Source organism: Cupressus sempervirens, chromosome 10 (assembly GCF_028749045.1).
Source record: "Cupressus sempervirens isolate cs-2001-9-10 chromosome 10, ASM2874904v1, whole genome shotgun sequence".
NCBI classification, from domain to species: Eukaryota; Viridiplantae; Streptophyta; class Pinopsida; order Cupressales; family Cupressaceae; genus Cupressus; species Cupressus sempervirens.
The window spans coordinates 512211285-512238420 of NC_143127.1; the positions used below are offsets into that span (position 1 = coordinate 512211285).

The following is a 27136-nucleotide window of genomic DNA, read 5'->3' on the forward strand; positions in this document are numbered from 1 at the left end:
AAAATTACCTTGATTATTTGTTGAGTAGGTGCATAAAAACCATCGTCATCAAAGAGGATATTCCCCACATCTATCCCCATTTTGGTCGTAGTTTCCCCACGGTGGTTGTAGCATAGGAAGAAGAAACAAACTCCTCCCCAACAATCATGCGCTTCAGTTCTTCTCTTGATGTCATCAAGGACTTCAATGGTGATGAAATTCGAGACAAATCTTGTGATGCCGAACGAGATAACTCCCTATTTCCTGTGTATATCCTCATTATGCCGAGGACAAATGCATGATTGTATATAAACTTGCATATATTTTTGGCCTTCTCTACACATGATTTGATCCACTCAATCTTATCAATGTCCTCCAACATGAGGTAAAGGCAATGTGCAGCACAAGGAGTCCAAAATATTGTGGGGTGCCTCTCCATTAATAGTTTGGCTGTAGCAATTTTAAAATGAATTAGAATTTTACACATGTTAAGAAGTTTAGAATTAGAAAAGTTCAAAATTTGATAAGTTAAACTTAAAGCTTAAAAGTTTACTTGTAGCAACATAACTTGCTCCATTATCCGTCACCACCTGCAGCCCATGTTCTTCCCCCAACTCTACTCTGACTTTCTCAATAACCTCACACAAGTATGTGGCGTTTTTGACATGAGAGGAAGCATCAATAGATTTGACGAACATGATGGATCCTACAAAATTGAAATAGAGTGAAACACTTAATTATTATGATTTATGGACCATCAACAAATTAGCAATCAACAAATCAAAATTTAAATTAGCATGTAGGAAAGTAGAATGAACAATCACCTCCATAGGAAACAAGAAAATTGAGGAGTCATGATGGTGTTCTTCCTCTCCTTTTTGTCCAACCATCAGTCATGATGGTGCGACGCTTCATGGTCTATTCCTTTCGGAGGTCGACTAGCTCAAACTTGATGTCCTCTACCATTTCATCTAAGAGTTGGCCACTCAACTTAGCCTCAATAGGAGCTTTAAAGCCTGAACCACAAATAGTTACGACATCTATCATGTCTTGCCAATAAGGAGTCTTGACACAAATAGATTATGATTAGAAATTTAGATAACAAATCATTATGTAATATCAAATATGAATCTACGATTACACAAGTAGAATTATTAAATAATTAAAAAAGAGAACAAATAAAAAGAGTTAATTACCTTGCTACAATAAATGAAATGTTGCAAAAGCAGCAAAACTTGCAAATTTGATTTCTGGCAGCATCATGAATCTCCTTGTTCAAACTACCCATCCTCTCAAGCGAGGGTTGTGAGTTAGGAGTAGTGCATAGCACAAAGTAACTATCCATTCTGAACTTTCGCACTCTAAGCTAAAATATAATAGGCCTAATCTCAATATAAGAACGACCAGCACTAGGACAAACAGTAGTACTAGGACTAGCACTAGCATTAGCACTAGCACTAGGACGAAAGGGAGGCCTAGAAGAACCCTCTCCAACGCAACCTACGAATGTAGATGTAGATGCAGGAGCATGGGAGCCAATAGCACCTAACTGTTTAAGTTGTCTTTTCTTATTTAACTTTTCTTGTTCCAAAGCCTCTAATGCCATATCACATTTTCTTTTTACCTTAGTGGTTTGTTTAGTGCACAGGGTAATATTATGTCCAGGTATGCCTGCAATATGATATTTGAATCTATAGATGCCACCCTAGCTTATTTCTTTAACAAAAGAAACATTTTGTTTGATATTTTGTTCTTCTAGGAAATTCTCCAGTATAGACCCAAGCCTCATCCATTTTAGGCATTATGGAAAATGAAAGCTAAAGTTGTCAAAATAAGAAAAATCTATTACAAATTTAAACTTAAAAAAATACAGCAAAATCTACATTATTTCTAAGCAAATTGTACAATGTAAAATCAAATAGATGTTTACAATTTGTTATAAAAACATTGTAGGGTTTGCAAAATTGCACCTTGCAATTTAGTCAAAAAATATGTAGAAACTAAAACACATTCAAGATTAATAAATGAAAACTAAAAAAACTTGACAAAAGAATTAAAAATACACTAACAAAAAAAAGTTCAACACTTACCTCTTGAAAATGAGTTGAGGATTGTTGCTATTGGTTACTTAAAGCTCCCAATGCAATCTTATGGCCTTCCCAAACTGATTTCTGATCTGCTTGATGCTCTTCTTTCTTGTTGTTTGCAACCCTATGGTTTCTCTTTTCTCTTCTTTTCTCTCACTTTTCCTCTCTTCTTCTCATACTGAACAATTAGAAGGCCCTTTAGGGTTATAAGAAAGAGGAAGGGCAAAATAAAAGATTTAAAAAGTGCTTTCTTTTTATTATTTTTAGTTGACCCTCTATGCTAGCCGCGACAGATTTTACGTGCCGATTCTTGACGATTTCTAGCAGTATTTGGATGAATCACGATTTTGGCGATTCAAGCAATTTCTGACACAAAAAAGGCAAGGCGATTCACCAACTCACCATGAATTGCATGCCTTAGTTCAGATCACGAAATTGTGTGAATCGCTTGAATCGCCACGATTCACGTTACTCTGATAAAAATATATGCCAAATGTTTAGATGCATAATAGAGAAAGAAAATTCTAAACACGAACAACATCACAAATCATATGACAATGACATATGGAAAATGATAAATTTTTGACTTGAACAATGATAAAGTTTATTGTTAATAAGTATTGTATCAAAGTTTCAAACTGATTACATATTGAGCTACGCTTGATAAACAACAAGCTGATATGCAAACGCAACTGAAACAAAAATCAGAAATCTTAATCAAGGCTCTTAGCTATGCTGCTCTCCATTGAGTACCCAATGAGTATTTGGTACTTGGGTATGTGTACCTCGTACTTGGTTATATGTACTAGTACCTGGTATGCACCCAAGGATATGGGTATGAGCACCCGTGCAATATTATCATAGGTAATTCATAATATTGCCCAAAATACAGCTTATAAGAGGGCTGAATATGGGTCTTTATTAAATGGTGTTTTCTATCAGTTGCATTCAAATCAATAACAATGTTGTTCTTGCGTGAAAATAACTCATAATGTTAGAGTACAAAGCTATAAAAACAAGAACTAACTACAAAATGGAGCCTAAAAGCTTCTCTATAGCTTACAACAGCTGATTACAAGTTTTTAACATGTTGCACAAAGAGAAGAAAAAATCTTCAACCAACTGCTTGGGTCGGATATAACTGGAAATGGTCATTAAAGACCCTTGAAAGAAGTCCAAAAAGTGTCATAAATGCCTTAAACTGTCGTTTGACCTTACCCATACACTTCAAAGGCCTTAAAGTGCCCCTAGATATTTGGAAATGCTAAGAACTTGGCCAATGCTGCCTCTTTTATCCTCCCACCTGCTGTCCAACTCAACAGTCTGACTCTAAATGCTTGGAAAGTAGCTCCACTTGTCCTCTATTCCACACCATCTGGCCAACTAACCAACCAATTGCCCCAAATGATAGGCATGTTTTTTTGAGTCGGATTGAACAAGAATGAAGCATTAAAGACCCTTTCAACTACATCAAAAGGTGTCATGATGGCTTCAAACTGCTCATGAATTACATATTTATCTCTTGAACATCTTGTATAAATGTCAAAAATGTCTATTGGAAGCCAAAAATTGCTCTCTTAATACTGAAGTTTAATGCACTTACTCTAGCCCTTGGTCAACTATCACGATGCCCGGAGTATGTTTTGTACTTTTTCAAATTATCCCATAAGGCTGTTTTTCTGGCAGCACACATTGTCTCATATCCATGCATTGGAGTCTTTATCACAATTGTCATATGTATTTATGTGGGCTTCTTAGTTCTTCACACAAAACATTGATTTTTGTGACCTTGATTACTGTTCATACATTGGTCTCTGTTTTACTTCATGTTCTTGAAGCATTGATTTACCCACATTTGAAATCATTGATTAATATCCTTTAATTACTGTATATCCCTTATCCACATCACTGCTTTATACCTTCCTCATGTTTGACATGTCACTTTCATGTGTGCCTTGTTCATACTGATGTTTCCTTGTACAATGTCATTCCGCATCCTTTTTTGACTGTAGTATCTCCATGAATACTGATCAAAATAGATATTTAGGGTTTGAATGTAGACAGCTCAGTATGACTGCTCAATAATACTTTAAAATCCATGTATCCTTCACACCACATGCTAAAAAAAACTCTATGATAGCAACATGGTTGCAAGCATTACTTTTTGGGGTCTTTACGCCATGAATATTGATCCTTCAAAAACGGTGCCTGAAACAACCCTGGCTGCCATTATAACTTCTCTCCAACAATTATGTTGATGTTTGCACTCATTTACAGGGCTTCTACGAACTGATGAAATTTTCTCAAAAACTATAAATTGGGTTTTCACAAAATTTAGTGGTTTTTTTCATTTTGATCTTCTTTACTTTTATTCAAAAAATCATAAAAACCCAGTTCGTATTTTTTGAGATATGGCTGAAACACGACTGTTACTTGAATGACCTCCACATTTGAAACCTTAAAAAACATCTCCCTCCAAACTCATTGTGACTACATGAAGACAACTCTAACGCTTACAAGCTCAAAAGATAACATATTTTTCCAATGAAAAATAAGCATACTTGACTAGTTTTTAAGTATTCACGACTTAAATAAATAACCTTGTGAAATTTTAGGCCAAAGGTAAACAATGGCTAATACTTTTGGCAACCTCTATCATTTTGTGTAATGTCCCCATTTTTGCTAGCACCAGAGTTTTAAGGATTAGCCTATGTAATGTCCCTTGTCGATAACATAGAATATAATTACTAAGTTTGGTATTTCGATGTCACTATACTTCAATCTATAATGTCATACTTTGATACTCTGTTCTTAAATTATTTCTGATCTGTTCTCCTTAGAGGATTTTTGTCAAACAGTTTGCTTGTAATATAAATACTTAGTTTTCTGACTTACTTATGGTTTGTTGATGTACTTTGATTGTTGTGGTTTGCTCAGTATAGGAAATGCTAGTTTTCTGACTTACTTATGGTTTGTTGATGTACTTTGATTGTTGTGGTTTGCTCAGTATAGGAAATGCTACACAATATATTTAGAGCTGAACCACCACAACACTGTCCAGGTCAGATTATTATTTCTGAAAATCAAAATCAGACTAAACAATTCTCAACTTCAATCCACCAATGCATCTGATGTATCAGTCGATCAATTATATGCTGATTGAATAGAATTTGCATCTGTATTGGTGAGAGCCTCCAGATATACGGATATTAAAGTGAAATCTGTATCCTATTTGTTTTTCCCTTTAATGCAACTGCTGACTGAGCCTTGTAAACTGCTTATATATATATATATATAGATTCCTTTGCTGAGTCAGTCACTTATTTGATTCAGTTCTAACGGTATCTGTGTTGATTTCTTTATCTCCGTCCTGCTCTATAGATATTAAAAATACATAAGCGTATAAGTTTCCCTGCCTAGAATGTACTGTAGTTTTCGTCTGCCCTTGACTTCTTGATATCTCAGTCTCTGTCTTTACCAGAATAATATGTTATGATTTGTGTTGCTCTTCATAAGAAGCTATAATGGTGTCTGGTTTTCTAATTTGGTATTTGAAATTGATTTCTTTCATTAGGTGGTAGAAGATAGATTCCCCTATCGTGATTCTTCTTATGTTAATCGTTCGTTGATAATCCATTCTTTGCTACTGTTGCTAGGCTTGTTAGCAAATAAATTATGGACGTCATTTGTCCCATCATTTCCAAATTCTGCATAATATGATGGAGGTAAATTATGGAATTTTCGTGGTAGATATAATAGCTGTGTTAATTGTTCTCACCGCTTTCTGGACTAGGTTGATTCGATGTACCCATGTTATATCTTATCATCTTTTTTCTTCCCGTGCTTCTCTCCCTGGCTTTCCTCCTGTAATGGTCTCTTGGGAGTCTCTATATCGTTGACTCTATTGCGAATGCATTCATTGCATACTCTCGATACTATCTGGATATCTCAGTCCCTCCTTACACGTGTTGTTCTGTAACGGTCTGCTATCAATATCAGTCGCTCCTTCCTCCCATTCTGCATGCTATGCTCCCCCTGTGTTCCCCTTATTCGTATTTTAACTTTTCCTTGCCAGTGAATTGCTGAAGATGATGACGGCAGATATATGATACGGAAACCTGTGGATGAATACTTCATTCTGTTTCCGTGATGATATCGAGATAAAGATCTCCCATTCCCTATACATATCCGTATAGACAATGGTTTCAATGGCCAAGACCATCGTTCGAGTGACCTAATATTTTATTAATTATTTTGCTGTTAATAATATATTTTGTATTATGATCTATTATTATCTATTTTAGAGTTGTATTATAACTTTCAGATTTTATAATTGTTCATTTATTACATAATTATTTATTTATTTATATATTATAAATTCTCATTTTATCAATCATGTTATTTCTATCGTATTGATTTCATTATGATTATATATGATATGAACATATTGATTAAATGTTACTAGTAATATATTATATTACTATTTATTCTATTATTAATTAATTTTGATTAAATCTTATAAATATGAGGACATGACAGCCTATTATTGTGATTCTCGTAGGCTAATTATTGTGGATAGAGGGTCTTCTGAGGCAGTTGCTCGATTATGGGAAGGTCTTGTCTTCACAATTCAATAAGTTCCAATTTGGTCTTCATTTGACTTAGATTGGGCTTTGTTTGGGCTTAGTTTCATGCACTTACTATTTATGGCAAGTCTAGTGATGGTTGAGAGGGACCTTTTTTATTTTCGGAAAGTGCATTTGGTCACATGGGGAACTAGTAGGACTGACTCTTGTTTCAGACAACATATTTAAGGATAAGTATTTAGGAGTTATTGTTTTAGTGGCAAAATTATTATTTAATCATTAAATGACTTATTATAAAATTATAATTTAACGCGCACTCGGGTCAAAACCCCGGTGCACTCGATGCACGTAAGCACCCGGTGCGGGTGTGTCACGCACCCAAGTACCCCTGCCGGGAGTTTTTCTGCCGCCGCACCCCCACTGCACCGGTCAAGCACCCAGGGGGGACGCGGTGCTTGGGTGCGCGGGTGTGCTCACGGAGTGCTTCTCAAGTGCTCGCAAGGTGATTCCTGGGTGCTCATGGGGTGCTTCCTGGGTGCTTCCCGGGTGCTTGCAGGGTGCTTCTTGGGTACTCACTTTGATATGGCTATGATACATTATTATTATTTCACTATTTCATGCTATTCGGCTCATTGTCATCATCAGCATCTTTATGATATATGATATTCATAGAAATCATATTTGAAGAATGAATTTTGAATCTTGCAACTTGAACTAAGTTAATTTGTTAAATAGTTATTAGTAATAGTTATGAGGTTTCAAGTTTCAAGTTTGAACTTATGGTTTGTGAATCACATTTCAATTTTCCCTATTTATTGTATTCCACTATATTTGGTATGTTAATGTTATATAATATATTGAAGTATCATTTCATAATTAGCATTTTCACTCATATATATTATATATATACTATGCAACCCCCTCCCTCCACTCCCCCTCCTCTCCTACCCCCCCACACCCCCTTTGCTCCCCCACCACCGCACCCCCGCCGTCCCCTCGCCATCTTCAAATTGAGGCTTTTTTTTCTCGCACCTGAAACTCGTCCCGACGTCCCCTCGCACAGCTGCACCCCCGCGTCGGGGTAACACTAAATTTAACTTTATAATTTCACTTAAGTTGAGGGTTGAGTCATCATTGGAAGGGGCTGTTTATTTAATTAATTCATCCAAGCCTCTGCCAAGGAATTAATTAAAGTTTTGGAGTAAATGATTATCATTTTATATTATTACAAATTCAAATATGCAACCAAAAGCAAAGTTTGCATTTATATGAAAAGTGTATGGAAGAAGCTATTGGCCAGTAGTGAGCTGAAAAAGATTTTGGCTTTAATTGTTAAAAAGTTAAGCCTCTAGCTTTGATTTATTCATCTCTATCATTTGCATTTTATGACACTGTGAATTTCATGAGGGTTTCAAGTTTCAATGTTGGCTGAAGAAGAAGATTGATTGCTCCATTTTGTTGTCACTTTGAGCTGTTGAAATACACTGTGAATTGTGTTTTGATTTTGAGAATTAATTCTGCATATTGGGTTTGACAAGTTGGTGCTGAAGTATACCCATTTGATCACATTATTTGCTACTGGTTTGGACACCCATTTCTAGCCTTTATTTCTGTTCAAAATACTGTTATTTTGAAGGTGCTTATGAGCTGCAATTTGGCATTTTGATCTGCTATTGGATTTTAGATTGAGCAGCCAGTTTTTTGACGATAACGTGGTGCTTATGAGGAGCAACATGCGCATTAATAGAGCTGCGTTTGAAGGTTTTGTGCCTGCACGTTACTTCTGCTGGCAACTTAAATTTCTTGTCTGTTATATTCTGAATTGGCATAGGAACTAACATGAATCTCCTGCAATATTTATATCAGATGCCTAGAGCTATCCAGGTTGCATAAATCCCTTAGTTGCATTGAGTTTTGTTTTTAATAATTGCCTCCAATATAACTGCAATTGAAATCTATGTTGGCAACCATTATCAATAGTTTCATTTCATGTTTTTGGTAAAGCATTTCTATATATTCTGGAAAATACAATCTGAAAATGTTATTTCTAAAATAAAGAAATGTAACTACGACATTATGATTATAAATAAACCCTAACCGTGTTGCAAGATTTCAAGTTACATAATTACATAACTAAAAAAATACTATATATACTAAAACCTAACTCTAATCTTATGCAATTGTGATTTTAAGGGAGATTTGGGGGCTAACCAGCAAAGGAATGTTACAATTGATTCAAGTTTTAGTGTTCAAACTATGTGTTATTTGCCTTACTGTTTTCTTTCTGAAAATTGTCTTTTAGCTATACATTGAATGCTTATAAGTTGCTTGACATAAGAACTTAACTTTTTAAGATTTATTTATTTTCTTTTTGATGTAGAATGCAACTGCAGTATTTCTGGAAGTATTGTAGCTTTAGCTATACAGTCAATGCTAATAAATTGCATGACATAAGAACTTAACTTATGAGGATTTTAAAATAATTTACTTTCTTTTTGATGCAGATTGCAAGTACAATGTCTTGGGAAGTATCTAGGCATTAGTTTCTTTTGGAGTTTCTTTAAGTGGTTTTTCAGTGGGATCGGAGATTCATGTGGATTTGACAACTTCCCGAGTCTAGGTTTGGTAGCATACAAGAACACGTAAGCCCATTCTTCCACCAATCACTATGTTCTGATATTCAATGCTCAAAATAAATATCTAAGTTTGTGAATGCTTGATATAGTTATTCTTCATTATAATTTGTTGCAAGATTTTGTGCTCAATTCATAGTGACTAGAATAAATTATGAAAGCAAAATAACAAAGTTTAACAAAATTACTGAAAAGAAAATTGAAGTTAAACATAAAATAACAGTGTTCTGCAGGGATGTATCCCATATCTTCCCTCTTGGGACATTCTGGGGACTTGATTGGTGAGCACACAATTATACAGAGCGGGGGTAGGGTGGGTGGTCTGATGTACAAGAACTACTTTTATTAATTTAAACTGTATGAATCACAATAGTGTAATGTACTTTATTTCAACAATCAAGCACAAGCGAAGAATACACAGTAACACAATGCTAACATGGAAACTCTTATGGGAGAAAACTAGGAAAGTTACTTGGTTATATATAATCTTGGACATTTCATAGATCTCATCTACTAGAGGCACTAACCCTTCATTCAATTTGTGAGAAGTTTCCTATTAGAGGTGTAATGTCCTCCAATCCCAATGCTTAGTAAATAGGGACAATTAATGCACAAAGTTTAATTGCCAGACTTCTTTCCAACAAGGCTCTAGTGACACTTTGAATGATGATAATTGATGCAACTGAATTACACAAATGATTGATTATGATATCACTTATAATATAATGTTATACAACATATAAGACTAAGTATCACTCCTATCTGTGGTATATTGATTAGATTTATGCTAGGACAATCTTTGATATATATCTGATTCACAGTTCTATTATACGATATGATTTGTGAAATATGAATTTTCCATTATTGTTGTTGACAGCTGTGTTTGATGTGGCATTTGAGAAATATGCTTCAATCTGCTTCTATTGCTTTAGCAATGAGCTGTCTTGTCTTCAGTAAATATGGTATCAAGATGTATACTGTTAGTATCAGGATGTATGTTGCCAGTATCGGGATGTATGTCATTGGAATTAGGATGTATGTCATCGGTATCGAATGACAAGGTATGTGTCAGGATGTATGTCGTCGATATCGGGAAGGTTCTTACTGTGTAGCCGACATGTTGTATGTAGCCGATAGACACCTTCAGAAGGTTCCTCGAGATGTATATATACCCCCCTTCGGGATCATTGTAATCATTAGCATCATAAGCATAATGTAATATCTTGGCGAATGCGAATATAATAAATGGAGTTTTGCTATTCTTATCTGTTATTCTGATCCATTGTTTGTATGCATTAATTTCTTTACCCAGTACGGTAAACATTTGGCGCCGTTGCCCTATGAACCTGGAGGGAGGGAGGAATGAAGATTAATGCCAAATCAGCTTAACAAAGACCGAAATTAGGTAAAGGGAAAAGATGGAATATGTACTGCGCAAGAAAATCTAATTTTGGCACAGCAAGCCGAATGTAGAAAGAGGTTCTAGAAGATTGCCGACGGACACAGAAGCGGAAGGACTTGTTGGAGGAGACTCGACAATGGGTGGAGTTGGTGGAAGAAGCTAGGGATGAGTTTTTGAATTTGTATTTGCCGAGGGAAGAGCATCCAGACGAAAGAGAATCGACTCGCACGACTCCTAGTGCTGAAGGAGCAAGAGCGTGGGGTGAACTCTTTGCCCGCGATACACTTACAGAAGGGACATTCGCTTAACGGAGACCTTTCTTCACCAAACAACATAGCTGCTAGGATACCAAGCGTTGGTGTCGGGATGCGGGACCAAAGGAGAAGTTGCCTAAATTTGATGGTGATGGAGTAGCTGTTTCCATTCGATATTGTAAAACTTGTGAAACGATTTGGAGGGCCAATGGCATAACGGATACAAACGAATGGGTGAGGCAATTTCCGGCAACCCTACGGGGTGCGGCAATTGATTGGTTTACTAATATCGATCCACAAAAGTTAAACAGTTGGGATGACATAAAAAAGGAGTTTATTGTAGAATTTCAACTCTTGCGCGACGATAATGAAATTGTAGTGGAGATATTCAATACTAAGCAGGGGAAGAATGAAACAGTCTGAGTCTTTGCCAGGAAGTTGAAGGACTTGATCAATAAAATGGAGAATAAGCCAACTGATGGGCTACAAAAAAGATGGTTCATTGAAGGTCTTCACCCGAAGCTTCGAAACAAGATGAAGATCGTGCCACCATCGACATACATTGAAGCGTACAACTGGGCAATGAACTTAGAAAGTGAACAGAAGACCAAAAAGAAGAAGAAGAATAGTTCATCTGATTCAGATGATGACGCACCTTCCGGAGAAGATAGCAGCGATGGTGAAGGCAGCAGCAAGAAGCTTTGTGCCCTCCAAAAGGATATGATTTGGATGATGGAGTTCAAGAACATTCACAAGGAGACTAAGGGCAATGAGCTATGGTGTACGGAGTGCAAAAAAGAAGGCTATGCGAAGGGATCTGCCCGAAAGACCAATTTTATGAGATTTGCTAGATCATGGGACATTCGATAAAGGAATGTCCTTTCAACTTGAAAACAAGAGCACTGCAGCAAGTGTTCCTCACACAGGAGGCATCCGCATCAGGAGGGAGTGGGAACACCAGTATGGAGAGTGCCACGTCAGGAGGATATAGAAATAATCGACGTGGTCAAAACAACAATAACAGCGGCAACACCAATAATGGTTGGAGGAGTCGAATTGAGTACGATGTGAATGGATGGCCGATAGTTCAATGCCGTGCATGCAATTTGTGGGTCCACTTTGCCCGAGAGTGCACAATGGTGAACACATCGAAATTGTTATGCAGATGGTGCGGACTCGGCGATCATTAAGATGCTAAGTGCTCGAAGTCGGGAGTAAACTTGATCACCGTCGAGATGGATGAAGAAGAGGTTTTGGCCATCACTCGGAAGCAGGCGAAACTATACCCTGACCCGACAGAGGAAAAGAAGAGACTAGAGGAAGTGCAAGTAGAGATCCAAAAAGCAACACAGGCAGAAATGACACACCTGAAGGACACGACTGGTACCTTCGCATGGAACTGTGCAGAATAGAACATTGTATAGCAAATATTACAAACCGAGGTACCTGTCAAGATAAATGATCTGTTGCTCACTATGCCTCAACTCCGTACGACACTCACGAATATAGCTCCAATTGCTAAGCAACTAGCAGAGCAAGGGAGAAGGAAGGTGGCGCAAGTGCGGAAGATCCAATGTTGTTAGCCCTTTCATCCAGACGCCATTCGACAGTTGTCAAAATGGGCATTCTTGGGATTGTGCTGACGGACACGATTGTGGACGGAGGGTTCGGTGTCAATGTGCTACCAGAGGATACCTAGAAAAGGTTGGGACAACCAACATTATGGCCACCTGCATTGCAGCTGCTAACGGCCGATCAACATGGAATCAAACCATTGGGAGTCCTGACAGCACAACTAGTAACGATTGGAACACAACCATTCCTGCTTGACTTCCTTGTGATCCTGTTGAAGAGGAAAGGGTACGATGCCATTTTGGGCCGAGGGTGGCTGATACAAGCCAAGGTTAAACGCAATTGGAAGAGAAATACTTTATCACTTGAAAGCAAAGGCCGGAAATACGTCATTGATCTACACACTCAAATGGTTGGGGAAGAAGCTCTGTCATCAGGTTCCGAAGAAGAAGAGGATGAAGGGAGGCAGTGTATGGAACCAAATCAAGAGGGATTCCTACGATTGGAGGGAGATGATGATTTGGATTCAGTGAACGGTCTTTACCACTGGCAGATAGAGGACTATGAACTGTTTTAGAGTTGCAACGTACTGACGATAGAGGAAGGACACAGCGCTGATGGATTTCCAGGAGAATTCATGGAGGTAAAAGAGGGAAATACACCGCTCGATGAAACACCCGCCCATGCATTCACCGAAGGAGAGCCCATCAAATATAATGAAGCCACGCTGCAGACTATGAATTTGGGAGACGAAGCCGAACCATGCAACATACTGGTGGGAGATAACTGGGATCCAGTATTGAAGGCAGTAGCATTCAAGATATTCTTGGAATATAAGGATGTGTTTGCATGGACATACAAGGACCTGAAAGGAGTATCGTCGGAGTTGTGTGTGCACCGCATCCCGTTGATCAAAGGAGCAATACCTGTATGGAAGTGGCCGTACAGGATGAACAAAAACTTCGTGGCATGAGTTATGGAGGAAATCAACCGGATGCTGGAGGCCGGCATTATCTTCAAGGTGTAGACTAGTGAATGGATGTCGCCCATAGTAATCTCACTAAAGGACACCACCCAAATCCAGATATGCGTCGATTTCAGATGCCTGAATGCAGTCACCATCAAGGATCCGTTTCCCATTCCATTCACGGACAGTATCTTGGAGCAGGTAGCGGGACACGAGATTTACTCGGTCATGGATGGATTTTTCAGATACAATCAGATTTCTATCGCAGAGGACAAACTGAAGACGACATTTGTCCTAGAAGATGGAGTATATGCATATAACCGGATGCTGTTCAGCCTATGCAATGTGCCTGCTACATTCCAACGGATCATATTGCATATCTTTGACAAGATGTCCGTCAGAAGCTTCAAAGCATTTCTGGATGATTGGTCGGTATTCAGTGCCAAGGACAAACATCTGGCAGTACTGGGCGAATGTATGGAGAGATGCTGACACGTGCGCCTAGCTCTGAACTTGAAGAAGTGTAGGTTTATGGTTCCACAGGGAAGGTTGTTCGGACACATAGTCTGCAAGGAGGGATTGAAGACAGATTCAGATAAGGTGAGTCATATTGGAGATGTAGCTGTCCACCAATGTAACGGAGGTAAAATCTTTCCTCAGACATATAGGCTATTACAGACGCTTTATCAAATTTTTTACCAAGATAGCATACCCGCTGGACAGCTTAACGTGCAAAGGAGAATCGTTCCATTGGGAGAAGGAACATGATGAAGAATTTGAAGGGCTCAAAGTATGACTGGCTACGACACCCATCTTGGTGTATCTGGATTGGAGCAAAGAGTTTCATGTACATGTCAACGCGTCCAACTATGCAATTGGAGCAACCTTGGTGCAAACAGGTACCCACGGGCTAGATTACCCGATCTACTTTGCGAGTCGACTGCTATCAAAAGCCGAGTAGAATTAGAGTATGACCAAACGAGAAGCTTTGGGGATGATCTATGTTATACTGAAATTTCGTCATTACTTGCTGGTGACACCGTTCATCTTCTATGTCGACCATCAGGCTTTGCTATAAACGATCAATAAACCTGTCATTTAAAGAAGGATCAGCCACTGGTTACTTCTGTTGCAGGAGTTTACCTTCAAGATCATCGTACGGCCAGAGAAGAAACATGTAAGTGCAAATCATCTGTCACGCCTCAAAACAGGAGTGCTAGTAGATGGTGTAAATGATGACTTTCTTGATGCACAACTATTGCAGATTGCTGTACTGCCAGAATGGTACATGAGTATTAGAGAGTACCTGTCGACGGGACAGTTTTCGAGTAGCATGCCACCGAATGAAAGACGAAAGTTGGTGTTACGGAGCCGAACATTTCAGCTGATTAATGGGCTGTTATATAAAATGGGACCCGATCAGATCTTAAGGCGATGCGTCCTGGAGGAAGAGATCCCATGGGTATTGAAGGAAGCACATGAAGGACCGACAGGACACATGGGGCCAGATACAATTGCACGGAAGATACTCCTGGTAGGACTATGGTGGCCGATTGTACACAACGACGCCAAGGAGTGGGCCGTTGCATGCGATACATGTTAGCGAGCCGGGAAACCTTTGAAGAGAGACTTCATGCCTCTGAATCCCTCTCATGCGCAGGAACTATTTGAATGATGGGGATTGGACTTCATTGGGCCCCTAAAGGCGAGCAGAACCAGAGGATGTCGATACATTGTCGTAGCGACAGAGTACCTAACCAAATGAGTGGAGGCACGCGCACTACCATATAACTCGGCGGTAAGTATAGCAAAATTTATTTATGAGCAAATCATTACTAGGTATAGGATTCCATTGCAGTTAACAAGTGATAGAGGTGGACATTTTGTAAATCATGTTATCTGACTGCTCACCACTGAGTTGAAAATCTATCATTCATTATCGAGCTCGTACTACCCAAGAGCAAACGGATAGGCCAAGGCTACCAATAAAATTTTGGTATCAATTATCCACAAATCTTGCGCGGTTGAAGGTGAGGATTGGGAGGAAAAATTACCCTCTGCCCTTTGGGCTTATTGCACGACATATAAGGTGACATCAGGGCACACATTGTTTCAATTGATGTTCGACTAGGAGGCAGTAGTACCAGCGGAATTCATGATACCAAGACTGAGGATAGCATTCAAAAACAAGTTAGGTGACATGGAAAGTTTAAGGGACCGTCTGTATAAATTGAATAAGCTGGAGGAGAAGCGATTATTGGCGCAGTGGGTGATAGAGGTAACCTAGAACAAGCGGAAGGCATGGCACGATAAGCACTTAAAACTGAACAGGTTCCAACCTCGATAGTGGGTGTTGAAGTACGACGGCCGGAATGAGATCAAGCGAGGCAAATTCAAAGTTAAGGGGGTCGGGCCATATTAGATCTGGGGAGTAGGCGCCAATGGAGCAATCAAGTTATGGACATTGGATGGATAGGAGGTTTTGAACACAGTGAATGGGTGTAAGTTGAAAATTTATCGCGTGCCAGTTAAGTCGCCATTAGGGCCTATTAAGGAGTAGTAGTATTGAAAAAAAAAAAAAAGGAAAAGAAAAAAAAAGAAAAAAAGAAGGAAAGAAAAGAAAAAGCACCGTACGGTCTCTTGACCGTACGACATAATGGATAGGAAATGGACACCGTACGGCATGATATTTGCACCGTACAACATCTTGTAAAGAAGGCATGATGAACTGTACGACATTTTATCAATCGTACGACGATTGCAAGGAAAACACCATGAAGTTGCATACTGTACGGATTGAGACCAATCAGGAAAACACCGTATGGACATTAGACTGGCGTTAGCAAAATAACAAGGATACGTGCGGCTCTGGAGGCATTCAACATTCATCTGCGTTGGAGGCATTGAGCACTCAGAACACAGTGAACCCATACGACTTGAAGGCGTTGACACTGTACGCCTGGAAGAAGTTGACACCGTACGGCTCCCAAATTATCGTCGTACGGCCACCGGGCATTCAGGGAGGTTACAAATACGGAAGGCATTACACATCCATTCTAAAAGTTTTTTTTCCTTCTGAAGGCAATATGCAGATGGCATAACCATACGACATTCAACATACAAGGTTTTAATTCCGTCCACACTTGCATTTTTGTACGGCAGCTCCAGGTATCTCATCGTATGTACGAATATAGGTGGTCACAGGAAATATTAAGAGGTTACATACAACATCAAGCATTCGTCCTGGAGGCATCTGGCAAGTTGGAGGCATTATAAGACATCCACACGACCTTCATTTTTGTAGGTTGGGAACACCAAATTAAGTAATGCCTGAGGAAGAAAGGTTATCCATGTGTTGAGAGAGAGCCTTCACAAGTTGCCGTACGGCAACTCAAGTTAATGAGGAATTCCGTACGTGGGCATAGCAATGGCTGGACAGGTGCGGTAAGGTTCAATGATTGGCAGAGTGAGTTTTCCGTGGGTGGAGTGAAAACGTGAGAGGAAGAAAGAAATTCTTTTTTTGAAAAGTATCCAAAGATTGTCTTCAACCGTCTGGAGTTCTTTATTGCAGCTGTACGACGTCCAAGGAAGGGCATCCATTCTTGACATCCATTCTTGAGACAACCTTGTGGAGGGATTGTGTTGGTACGACAGACAGAAGTATGACATATAGGAGTAGAGAAGCTGTACGACTGTCTGGAATACAAGAGTATATGCAAAGGGCCAGCATTCGTACATAGGCCAGGAGGGAATTTTTGCAGCCGTACGGACAAGTAACTAACCTAACGGCTTTTATTTTCAGCAAACTGATAAAGGCATATTAGGTATGCAATCAGCCGGGAGGTGGGCTTGGAGAAAACAACTAGATCAGGATTCAGCCATGAACCAAGATGTGTAGGTAGGACCTTCTCAAGCACGGCTACACGGAAAGGACAAGGGCAAGCAAAGGGCCAAAGTGCAGAATCAGCCGGGTGTACAAGCAACACCACAGAATGTAGTTTTCAAAGGGTTGAATGCATTGGACTGCAAGAAATGGTGGAACGAGAATTCGGATACCCACCTCGTCAAGGCAAGCATCTGAAAGGTGTAGGTGGAGTGGCCAATTTGGATGCCAGTTTTCTGTATTTGAGACTTTGAAGGTGTATTGCGTCCCATGATTAAGGCATATGACAGGCACTCCCGGAGGAGTTCAGTTCTGTATTTGGGGTATGATGTAGTGGTTTCATTTCGGCCAGCTGACTTTACCAGAGTGTTGGGCATTTTAGAAGTAGCAAAAGGTGGGAAGAAAATTGATAGTAAGCCACAAAAGATGGACAGGGAAAGGAAGTTACAATTGGTACAGTTGGTGTGTAACGACTAGGTACAGTAGTAGGTGGATACCCTTATTGGCACTTCAAAGGGACGAGGGTTGCAAAAGTCTGATATTAGAGAAGGCCATTGGAATTGCCTTATGGATGTGGTAAAAAGTAGGCTTACAAGGTCTAGCAGGGCGTCTGACATTTTTTTTCCGTTGGTCAGCATGATAATGGACTCATGAACGGGAAAGTGTATGACTGGGCTTCTCTTTTGGCCATGCGCATGGATGAGTTCATGACTCTGCAGCATAAAACATTTTCTATGCCACACGACGCCATCGGACTAGTTTTGGAGGCAATCGCGAGGACGATACCCCATGAGAAGCTAGAAATTAAGTCAAGTCCGACGGTACCTGGCGAGCCTCTGGTAATGCAATGGAGGCATTTAGACTCACCTATGGGACAGAAGGGCGTTGGCTAGAAGAGGGGACGACATGAGGTGGACGAATCAAGCAACACAGATAGTGGCCTCCAGGACACATCTTGTGAGGAGGACAATTCTAAGGATATGGAGGTGGAGTAGGATGAGGAGGAAGATGATGAGAAAGTTGGGGTAATTTCAACAACTCCACTTCGCTTTCTGCGACAGTTGGTGGTTGCACCAGTGACTACTACGCCATCAGTCCCGTCATTTTCAGCTTCGCATATGCACACCATGGCGGATGTTCACATTTCAGGTTTCAGACAGTTTCAACATCCAGTGGTGATGACCCTAGTGACTCTTAATCCCAGATCACGGATAGCGGTAGCAGGATTAGTTCCACACTTAGTGCCGGTCCAGACTTCAGAAAGCCAGAGGATAGCATCACCAGCAGGCACGCCTATGGGTACACAACCTACAGGATCATAGCCTCAGCCAGTAGTTTAGGAATCGACTCCCGAATCCGTAGCAAAAAGTTTGCCTCAGCCTCCCCCTATAGCAGAGCCGGTAGCAGAGGAAGGAGTCAGTCAGGGGGGCACACAAGAGCAGGTTCATCTAGAGGTGATTGGGACGGATGCAGTAGTCACCGTAGCAGACACTTTGTTGGATGAGGATTGGGATGCTGATTTCAGTATTCCGAAAGCGGAACCCCAGGTGCCAGCAATGGAATGGATGAGTATAGCGAGTCAGGCGAGTGAGTACTTGAGGCGACGACTACTTGCCCTTGTTGCCAGAGGTCCTTCCATTCAGTCTCCTATGGGAGAGCACACGTAGTTGGAAGCCATTTGGTCGAGCAGCAAGGTAGTCGAGGTACCGGCATCACCAGGGGTGGAGGATCAGAGTCCAGCAGTAGCAGCAGAGAAAGTAGATGAAGGGGTACAGGTGTCGGACCCTCTACCAGTAGCGGAGGAGAAGGATAAGGATGTTCATTCTTGTCTTGCTGTCATCATAGAGCAAAGCAAGTTCCTGGTAGAGTTGGTGCTCATAGAGAGAAGACAGGCAGAGGTTGGGCAGGAAGCTCGGGAGATGGCGAAGAAGGCTTAGGAGGCGATGACTGACCGACTTGCCACCCAACAGATTGCATGGGAAGTAGAGCGGACAACACTGTTAGCACAACTCGAGGATAGTGCACGAGGGAAGCAGTAGGTGGAATAGTAGCTAGTAGCAGTGGTTGGTAGAAGCTCTTCAAGAGAAGGACTCAGTGAACAAGGCTCATGATCAGAAAGAAGCTGAGTGTCAGGAGGTTGCATTGATGTTAAAGGAAGTAGTGGAAGAGAACTCTCAGATCAGAGCTGATTTGAAGGTCTGGACAGATCAAGTGTATCAGCTTCAACGCAGCTGGTCTTCACAGTTTGAGACACAGCCTTCTAGTTCATGATGTCTATGTCTATGTTGTTTTTATGAATAAATGTAGTTAGTTGTTGAGTTTTGTTCTGTGGTCGTCTGGAGATGAGTTTTCTTTTTGGGGGGGATGAGATGTCATCAGTAAATATGGTATCAGGATGTATACAGTCGGTATCAGGATGTATGTCGTCAGTATTGGGATGTATGTTGTCGGTATCAGGATGTATGTCGTCAGTATCGGCCGACAGTGTATGTGTCAGGATGTATGTCGTCGGTAACGGGAAGGTTCTCATCAGTATCGGGAAGGTTCTAGTTGGTATCGGGAAGGTTGTATCAGGAAGGTTCTTGTGCGTATCGGGATGTGTGTTTTGGGAAGGTTCTTACTATGTAGCCGACATGTTGTATGTAGCCGATAGACAACTTCGGGAAGGTTCCTCGAGATGTATATATACCCCCCTTCGGGATCATTGTAATCATCAGCATCACAAGCATAATGTAATATCTTGGCGTATGCGAATATAATAAATAGAGTTCTGCTATTCTTATCTGCTATTCTGATCCATTGTTTGCATGCATTAATTTCTTTACCTAGTACGGTAAACATGTCTTGCCGCTCCTGATCTATCTTATGAGTGTACCGATTTATCCAACATTCTCTTACAGCGATGTATTGCTATTTCTGTTCTGTCTTTATAAATATGCAAGTATATTCAATATCACATATAGCAAAATTATTTCTGTTTCTAATCTTGATCCTTAGATGTATGCAATTCATCTTCAATATTTCTTATAGCGATAATATTGTTGTGTCTGATGACTCCGATCTGAATTTTAGAATTATGCAATGGTAGCACTTCCCTGATTTCTCTTCTTAATTATATGTAATGTGAATTGCCAAAAGGCTAATGCCAGCTTGAGCAATCCAATAAGGATGGAAATGTAATATGAAGTAATTGATGATGATGTTTTGAGAATAGAATCAATTCTCAACATATATTTTGCAAACCTGCATGGTTACATCCTTTGGATGTGGAGAGATACATACCTTCCTTGATTACCTCTTTTCATAAACAATGGTTATTGCCTTGGTTGCACCTCTCCACCATTATTTGCTAATTGCCACTATCCATTATTAATGATTCTTTTCTTTTTTATTCAATCATGTGTATGTCCAATTGTTGCCTTCTCAAGGAACATAGTCACTATTCTCAATACTTCAACACTGTGCTTATGAATTGTGATATACCCAATTGTCTTCTGAATCTTAACCACTGCGTCTTAACAGCTTCTGATATATCTTCTTCCAATTAACATTCAACCACTTTAGTTATCAGTGAGTTTCCTGTAGCTGCCCATAGAGCAACAATGTATTTATGTGTTATACGAAAGGATATCTGCCAAATATATTTAAAGCCATGATAGTGATCTTCACATGTAAGTCCCCTGATCATATTAGCCCAAGGTATCAATCATAGTTCGTGCCATGAAATGCACCCGATAATAAGGTATCCGGTAGTGACAGCGATAGATTTATATTGTTCTCACCAAATGATAATTTCGTCAGCTATATATTAGAGTCCCAATCGATAATTCCCACAGCATGCAAATGCATATAGTCTGCAGAGTATGCTAATATTTTGGGACCAATGGTAATCCTCACATTACTAATTCCAACAATGAATAGATTTCTATCGCAGGAGAGTGACACCACATGACCTAGCTCATATGTACTTCATGAATAAATAATAATAATCCTGGAGTAAACCTTGATTAATTTAACCATGATTATCAGCTGCGACATATATATATATATATATATATATATCTGCATTAGTTTGTTTGCTTATCCTATAATTTAATCAAATTAATCTTTCCTTGGTTGATTCCTATGACTATATTGTATTGCGTCTTTGTACGACTTTTGGATATAGCAATGTAGTTAGTGGTTGAAGACCTGATCACAAATCATTCATCTCATTGATGAAGTAGCTTTCTTGGATTTTGATGGGGATACCACTGTCTACCATCCTTGAAAATGCTTGCCACAAGCTTTCATAAATTGTCATGTGGATACCGGGGTCCCAATTAAATCCGTATAAGGCTCCAACACACATCATTTGCTTCATGTTGTCATCATTGAACTCACAAAGTGTGTCCATCTTTATCATACTATGAAAGAATTTACTGCCATGATGTCTGTTTACCAGGGTAATTCCCATATACCAAGGATTCATAAAATACCATCCATGTCAAACATAGCCTTGTCAAGAAGTCACCAAGAAGTAGAACATTCCAATGATGCACAAACTCTCTAGAGGAATGTCTTTTGATGGTCTCGAACCCTTTACTATATTCATCCTATATGATAGTTTTCGTTTACATCCATGCAGAAGATGTCATTGCCCCATTCAGTCCTGATTCGTAAAGGAGATGGGTTTAACCATAAATTCTAATATACTTCCTCAATATTTCAAGAGGGATTTAAGAACCCTTCTGGCTCTCCCCCTGTTCTACTGGCAACTGCCTGGATAAATTCTTTTGCAATTTTTTTGTTTTTGTGTTTTGAATTTTTATGCTTTTGCTTTTGTGTTTTTGAATATATAAAAACAATGCATGAAAATAAATATCTTTTGCAAATCAATGCAAAATCTTTCCAATTTATTTGGTATATAATATGATTACATACAATTGCAATTATTGAATATATGATTACATACAATTGCAATTATTGGATACTCATGAAATGAAACTGAACAACACCAAGAGAACCTGGAGGCTGACAAAGCTATTGGAATTCATCAGTTATTGTTTCAGATTTTTACACATTCTGAAATTTATCAAGTCGCTCATCCTTGTGGCAAAAAAGAACCCAATTATGGGATGAAAGAACCCAATTATGGCATGCGCTAGGTCTTAAACACTAGGTGTTTCTTCTTCATGCATTACATGGGTTGTATGTGCTGATGTGTCTGCCTTCTAGAACCCATGATCTCTTATCTAGTGGCTGTGTTTTTATTTGCTGGCTATCACTTTCAATCTCTGCAAATTTTAGCTAAAAAACTAATTCAAGCTCTCCAAATTTAAAGCAATTAATTGTTACTCAATTTTCACACTTGTCAAAATTCAGTTCTATATAATGTTCATGAGAAGATAAGTTGCATATTTAATTACATTGAGCACATGACTAAGTGATGGATCAATATTTCATTCTGAATAAGAAATGCATAATATGATTGTCCTTTGTATTAAACATGATAGGGTACAATCGATATTTACAAACTGAATGATAATGAAATGCTGAAAGTAAAATATCTCTTAGACAAAGTGACCGCAAGAGTACTCCCTTTTGCTGATATACATTCCTACTCTATAATAAATGTATAACATGAAAGAAGAGGATAGAGTAGAGGAAAGGTCATGGGCACTAGTCATTCCCTATAATGATTGCTAATGCTGCATCCATTTGATTCCGCCCATCCACTGCCTTGCACCACATCTTCTCCAACCTTTCGAAATCTGCATTCAAAAGGAAGATACGTTAGATCCAATGGATCTAAGCAATGCTAGTGTCTTACTTCACCTCAACTTTCATACTCCTGTTATGCTACACATTGTTTTTTTCATAAAACAAGAATATCTACCGGCAAAAGGAAAACAATCACGACGAATGCTTTATTATTAACATGTTTGTTTCTTGTGCAGCATGATCATAACAAATTGAATCATTTGTGTGTCTGATTCATAATAAAAAATCAAAAGCATTAAAGGGACAAGTCATTTCAATTGGAAACCTTTTGTTCTCAATACTAGAAAAGTAAGACATCAAAGGGACAAGTCATTGTAACTCGAAACCTTTTATTTTCAGAATTTACCAACAAACACTACAAAAAGAGTTCACAGAAAGGTTCGATTTCCAAAGTTAGTGAATTAAAAAGCTACAGGAAAAGGACAGAAAGCGACAAAACAAATTTTGAAAATAGTACCAGCAGTATGGTAAAGTTAAATACAACAAGTTTTAAATCTGAGAAATGTATTCATAAGGGCATACAAGTGCAAAGAATGTATAACATATACAAGAGACAATAGATATGTGTGCAAATTTTCTGAACTTAGAATGGGTTACAAGACAGATAGCAAGACATGAGGCAATTGTCAGTAACTTCAAGGCTGATAGGTCTGAAGGTACCAGCTGTGTTCATGCATTGTATAAATAAGAATGGAAAAATGACTGGAATGAGTATCAAGACACTGCACCATGATTAAAGAATATCCAAGGATAGAATAACAACAGATGGAACCACCAGAACATCAAGAATGGAAGAATACTATAACAGTAAAATTCATTATGGGATATCTGGTAAAAGGGAAAAATGAATGCATGTGTGATACCAAAATGTTATTGACAACTGCAGATTCATTGTGTTGTATTTCAATGAATAATACATGTGTGAGGCCACAGTGATGTAAGATGAAGACAAGTTTTAGTGTCATTGAGGTAAAATTCAGAATGCAGTGAACAAAGAAACACAAGAGGAAGTTGAATCAGTAAGCAATGAAAGCTGCAAGTATTTGTAGAACTACATCATAAAACCCTCAAGCATATCAACGTATTTTGAAAAACCAGAAAAGAAAGATGTAAAATAGCATGTTTCTTCTTTTACCATGCCAAATCTAAAGAGGTCTCCATCATGGCAAAAAAACACGGTTTTTTTGCTAAGTAACAACTGAAGAAACGCATGTTTTTGGGACAAAGACAAGTAAAGTTAAAAGTTATCATTACTCATGACTTACAGCAGCAGAAGGATCCCCATGTGCCACAACTATAACGACAGCTAAGAAAGACTAGTAAATCTCTAGACTCAACAAGTCATAGCCACTCATGGCATGAACATAAATAACAGAGATAATAGTAAGGAGAAGAGCCACGACATCTCCAGTATTCACGTCATCAGAAATAAGCATTAATAACATTACAAACAACAAGATCCCAGTCATGACATCAATATCAACAATCATGGCATCTCATACAACAAAAACCCAGAGATACAAGAAGAGAAGATCAGGAAAAAGTGCAGGGGAAACCCATATCTCTTCATTCCCAGCAAATACCCAGCTGCGACATGATGTAAATAACAAGTGACAAGCGCACCAGCAGTTACAGCTCCAAGAAAACTTTCAGAATCACAATAAGGGCGTTTCCAGTAGAAGTATACAGTGACGGCATCAACCAGAAGAGAATACCTGAAATACCAAGGAGCAGTGAAATGGAGCACAAAACCACAACAAAACTCTTCCTTTCTTCCATGACAGCTAGGGTTTTCTCAAACCCTATTTCTTATTTTCCTCTCTACTTCATGCATCAACAAAATAAGCAAAACAATGAAGTTAGGTTACCCTTTTGCCTTTGACAAATTATGATTTACTTCATAATATTTTGGGTCCGATTCTTACGACTTGCACTTTAAGGAAATCACATGGGTTTTTAAAAGTCTTGCTTTGTGACTATCAATTTTTGCATATTAATTCATGATTTTTTTTTTTTGGCATGCTTGTTGCAATAAAATAAATTGTAATTATTATTAAATAGGTAGTGCATTATAAACTAACTAATTAATAATAAATCATAGATGCTACAAATGATGATTGAGAGAATTTTGTTTGTTTAAGGCAAAATTAGAAGTTTGACTAAGTGTAAGGAGAGAGTTGAAGATCTTAAATGCCTAAATTCAAGACAGGTTTCCCACTTACTATTTTTAGACTGTCACATCTAACTCATGACTTTGGAGTCAATTATGAAGTGATTTTTGGCATTTATGGAGTCTTCTTGCACTTGTCAACATATGTAGTTGATCAAGACACAGTTTGGAGTGCATGGGGCATGTTTTTGGAGCTTTTAGGCTATTTTTTTAAGTAGTTTTCTCTAATTTTTGACCCTCACTTCCTGATTTTGTGGGAAGGTGGTGTTGTTTCATTGTTGTTATATACCCCTCATTTTAGTAGAGAAGGGGTTCAAATTTTGAGAGGAGAGAGGTGCACATGTGATTTTTGTCCTTGGCATCTTTTTCTCGAATTTTCTGAGCTATTATGTAGATGTATTGTTTTTGGGCCTTTTATCGTTTATACAATTTTCATTGGATTCAGCTTTTTGGAGTAAAAGATTCGGTTGTATGCTTTTTGATGATTGGTGTTATCTAGTTGTGTTTTATTCAGAAATCTTTTGGGTAATGTCTTGTTTTGCATCTTGCATGTCTGATATCTGTTATTCATTGGTTTTGAGTTGTGTTTATTTGGTGATATATTTGATTGATAAGTAGGAGATAATTTCCACAAGTCAAATTGTGATATTGCTATCAGGATTTAACTGTGTGATTTTTGAGTCAAACTCATTGACCCGTGTTTCATGAGTAGTGATTCAACATGAATCCATCTCTCATGAGAATAAATGGAACACTTAGCACTCATTGGATCTAGGTGATGCTCACAAGGGTGAAGCACCGGGACTTCCCGGGAGGTCACCCGTCCTAGTACTACTCCAACTTGAGCGCGCTTAACTATAGTTTCCTCCATGGCTAAACCTAAAGCTTGCAACCCCATTTGCAAAACCTTCACCAAGTGTTGTTCCTTATGAACCATTCATTAGAAAGCCCCTTAAGCTCATCAATTGATAAGTAAGAGATAATTTCCACAACAAGTCAAATTGTGATATTGCTATTAGGATTTAACTGTGTGATTTTTGAGTCAAACTCATTGACCCATGTTTCATGAGTAGTGATTCAACATGAATCCATCTCTCATGAGAATAAATGGAACACTTAGCACTCATTGGATCTAGGTGATGCTCACAAGGGTGAAAGCACCGGGACTTCTCCGGAGGTCACCCATCCCAATACTACTCCAGCCTGAGCGCGCTTAACTACAGAGTTTCCTCCATGGTTAAACCCAAAGCTTGCAACCCCATTTGCAATACCTTCACCAAGTGTTGTGCCTTATGAACCATTCATTAGAAAGCCCCTTAAGCTCATCAATTCGTAAGTAGGAGATAATTTCCACAGCAAGTCAAATTGTGATACTGCTATCAGGATTTAACTGTGTGATTTTTGAGTCAAACTCATTGACCCATGTTTCATGAGTATTGATTCAACATGAATCCATCTCTCATGAGAATAAATGGAACACTTAGCACTCATTGGATCTAGGTGATGCTCACAAGGGTGAAGCACCGGGACTTTCTTGGAGGTCACCCATCCCAGTCCTACTCCAGCCTGAGGGCACTTAACTACAAAGTTTCTTCCATGGTTAAACCCAAAGCTTGCAACCCCATTTGCAAAACCTTCACCAAGTGTTGTGCCTTATGAACCATTCATTAGAGAGCCCCTTAAGCTCATCAATTGATAAGTAGGAGATAATTTCCACAGCAAGTCAAATTGTGATATTGCTATCAGGATTTAACTGTGTGATTTTTGAGTCAAACTCATTGACCCATGTTTCATGAGTCACAATACCCTTTTGGGACTTCTATCCAATCCCCAACTACCA

At 38.9% G+C, this 27136-nt stretch overlaps 2 protein-coding genes across 2 annotated transcripts in view; one reads left to right on the forward strand and one right to left on the reverse strand.

The window, feature by feature from the left end:
- Positions 1–27136, forward strand: part of LOC149534906 (putative metal-nicotianamine transporter YSL6) — a 238663-nt gene that overhangs the window by 123452 nt on the left and 88075 nt on the right. The window contains exon 4 of the mRNA XM_089807875.1: positions 9157–9294. Coding sequence (XP_089664001.1) covers positions 9157–9294 — 138 coding nt within the window. The remainder of the gene's footprint in view (positions 1–9156; positions 9295–27136) is intronic.
- On the reverse strand, positions 52–957 carry LOC149534907 (uncharacterized). The gene is made up of 3 exons (XM_089807505.1): positions 804–957; positions 533–685; positions 52–429 (listed from the first exon to the last, which is right to left on the reverse strand). Exons 2-3 carry the CDS (start codon positions 675–677, stop codon positions 71–73), a joined length of 504 nt encoding a protein of 167 aa, XP_089663631.1. The 5' UTR covers positions 678–685; positions 804–957; the 3' UTR covers positions 52–70.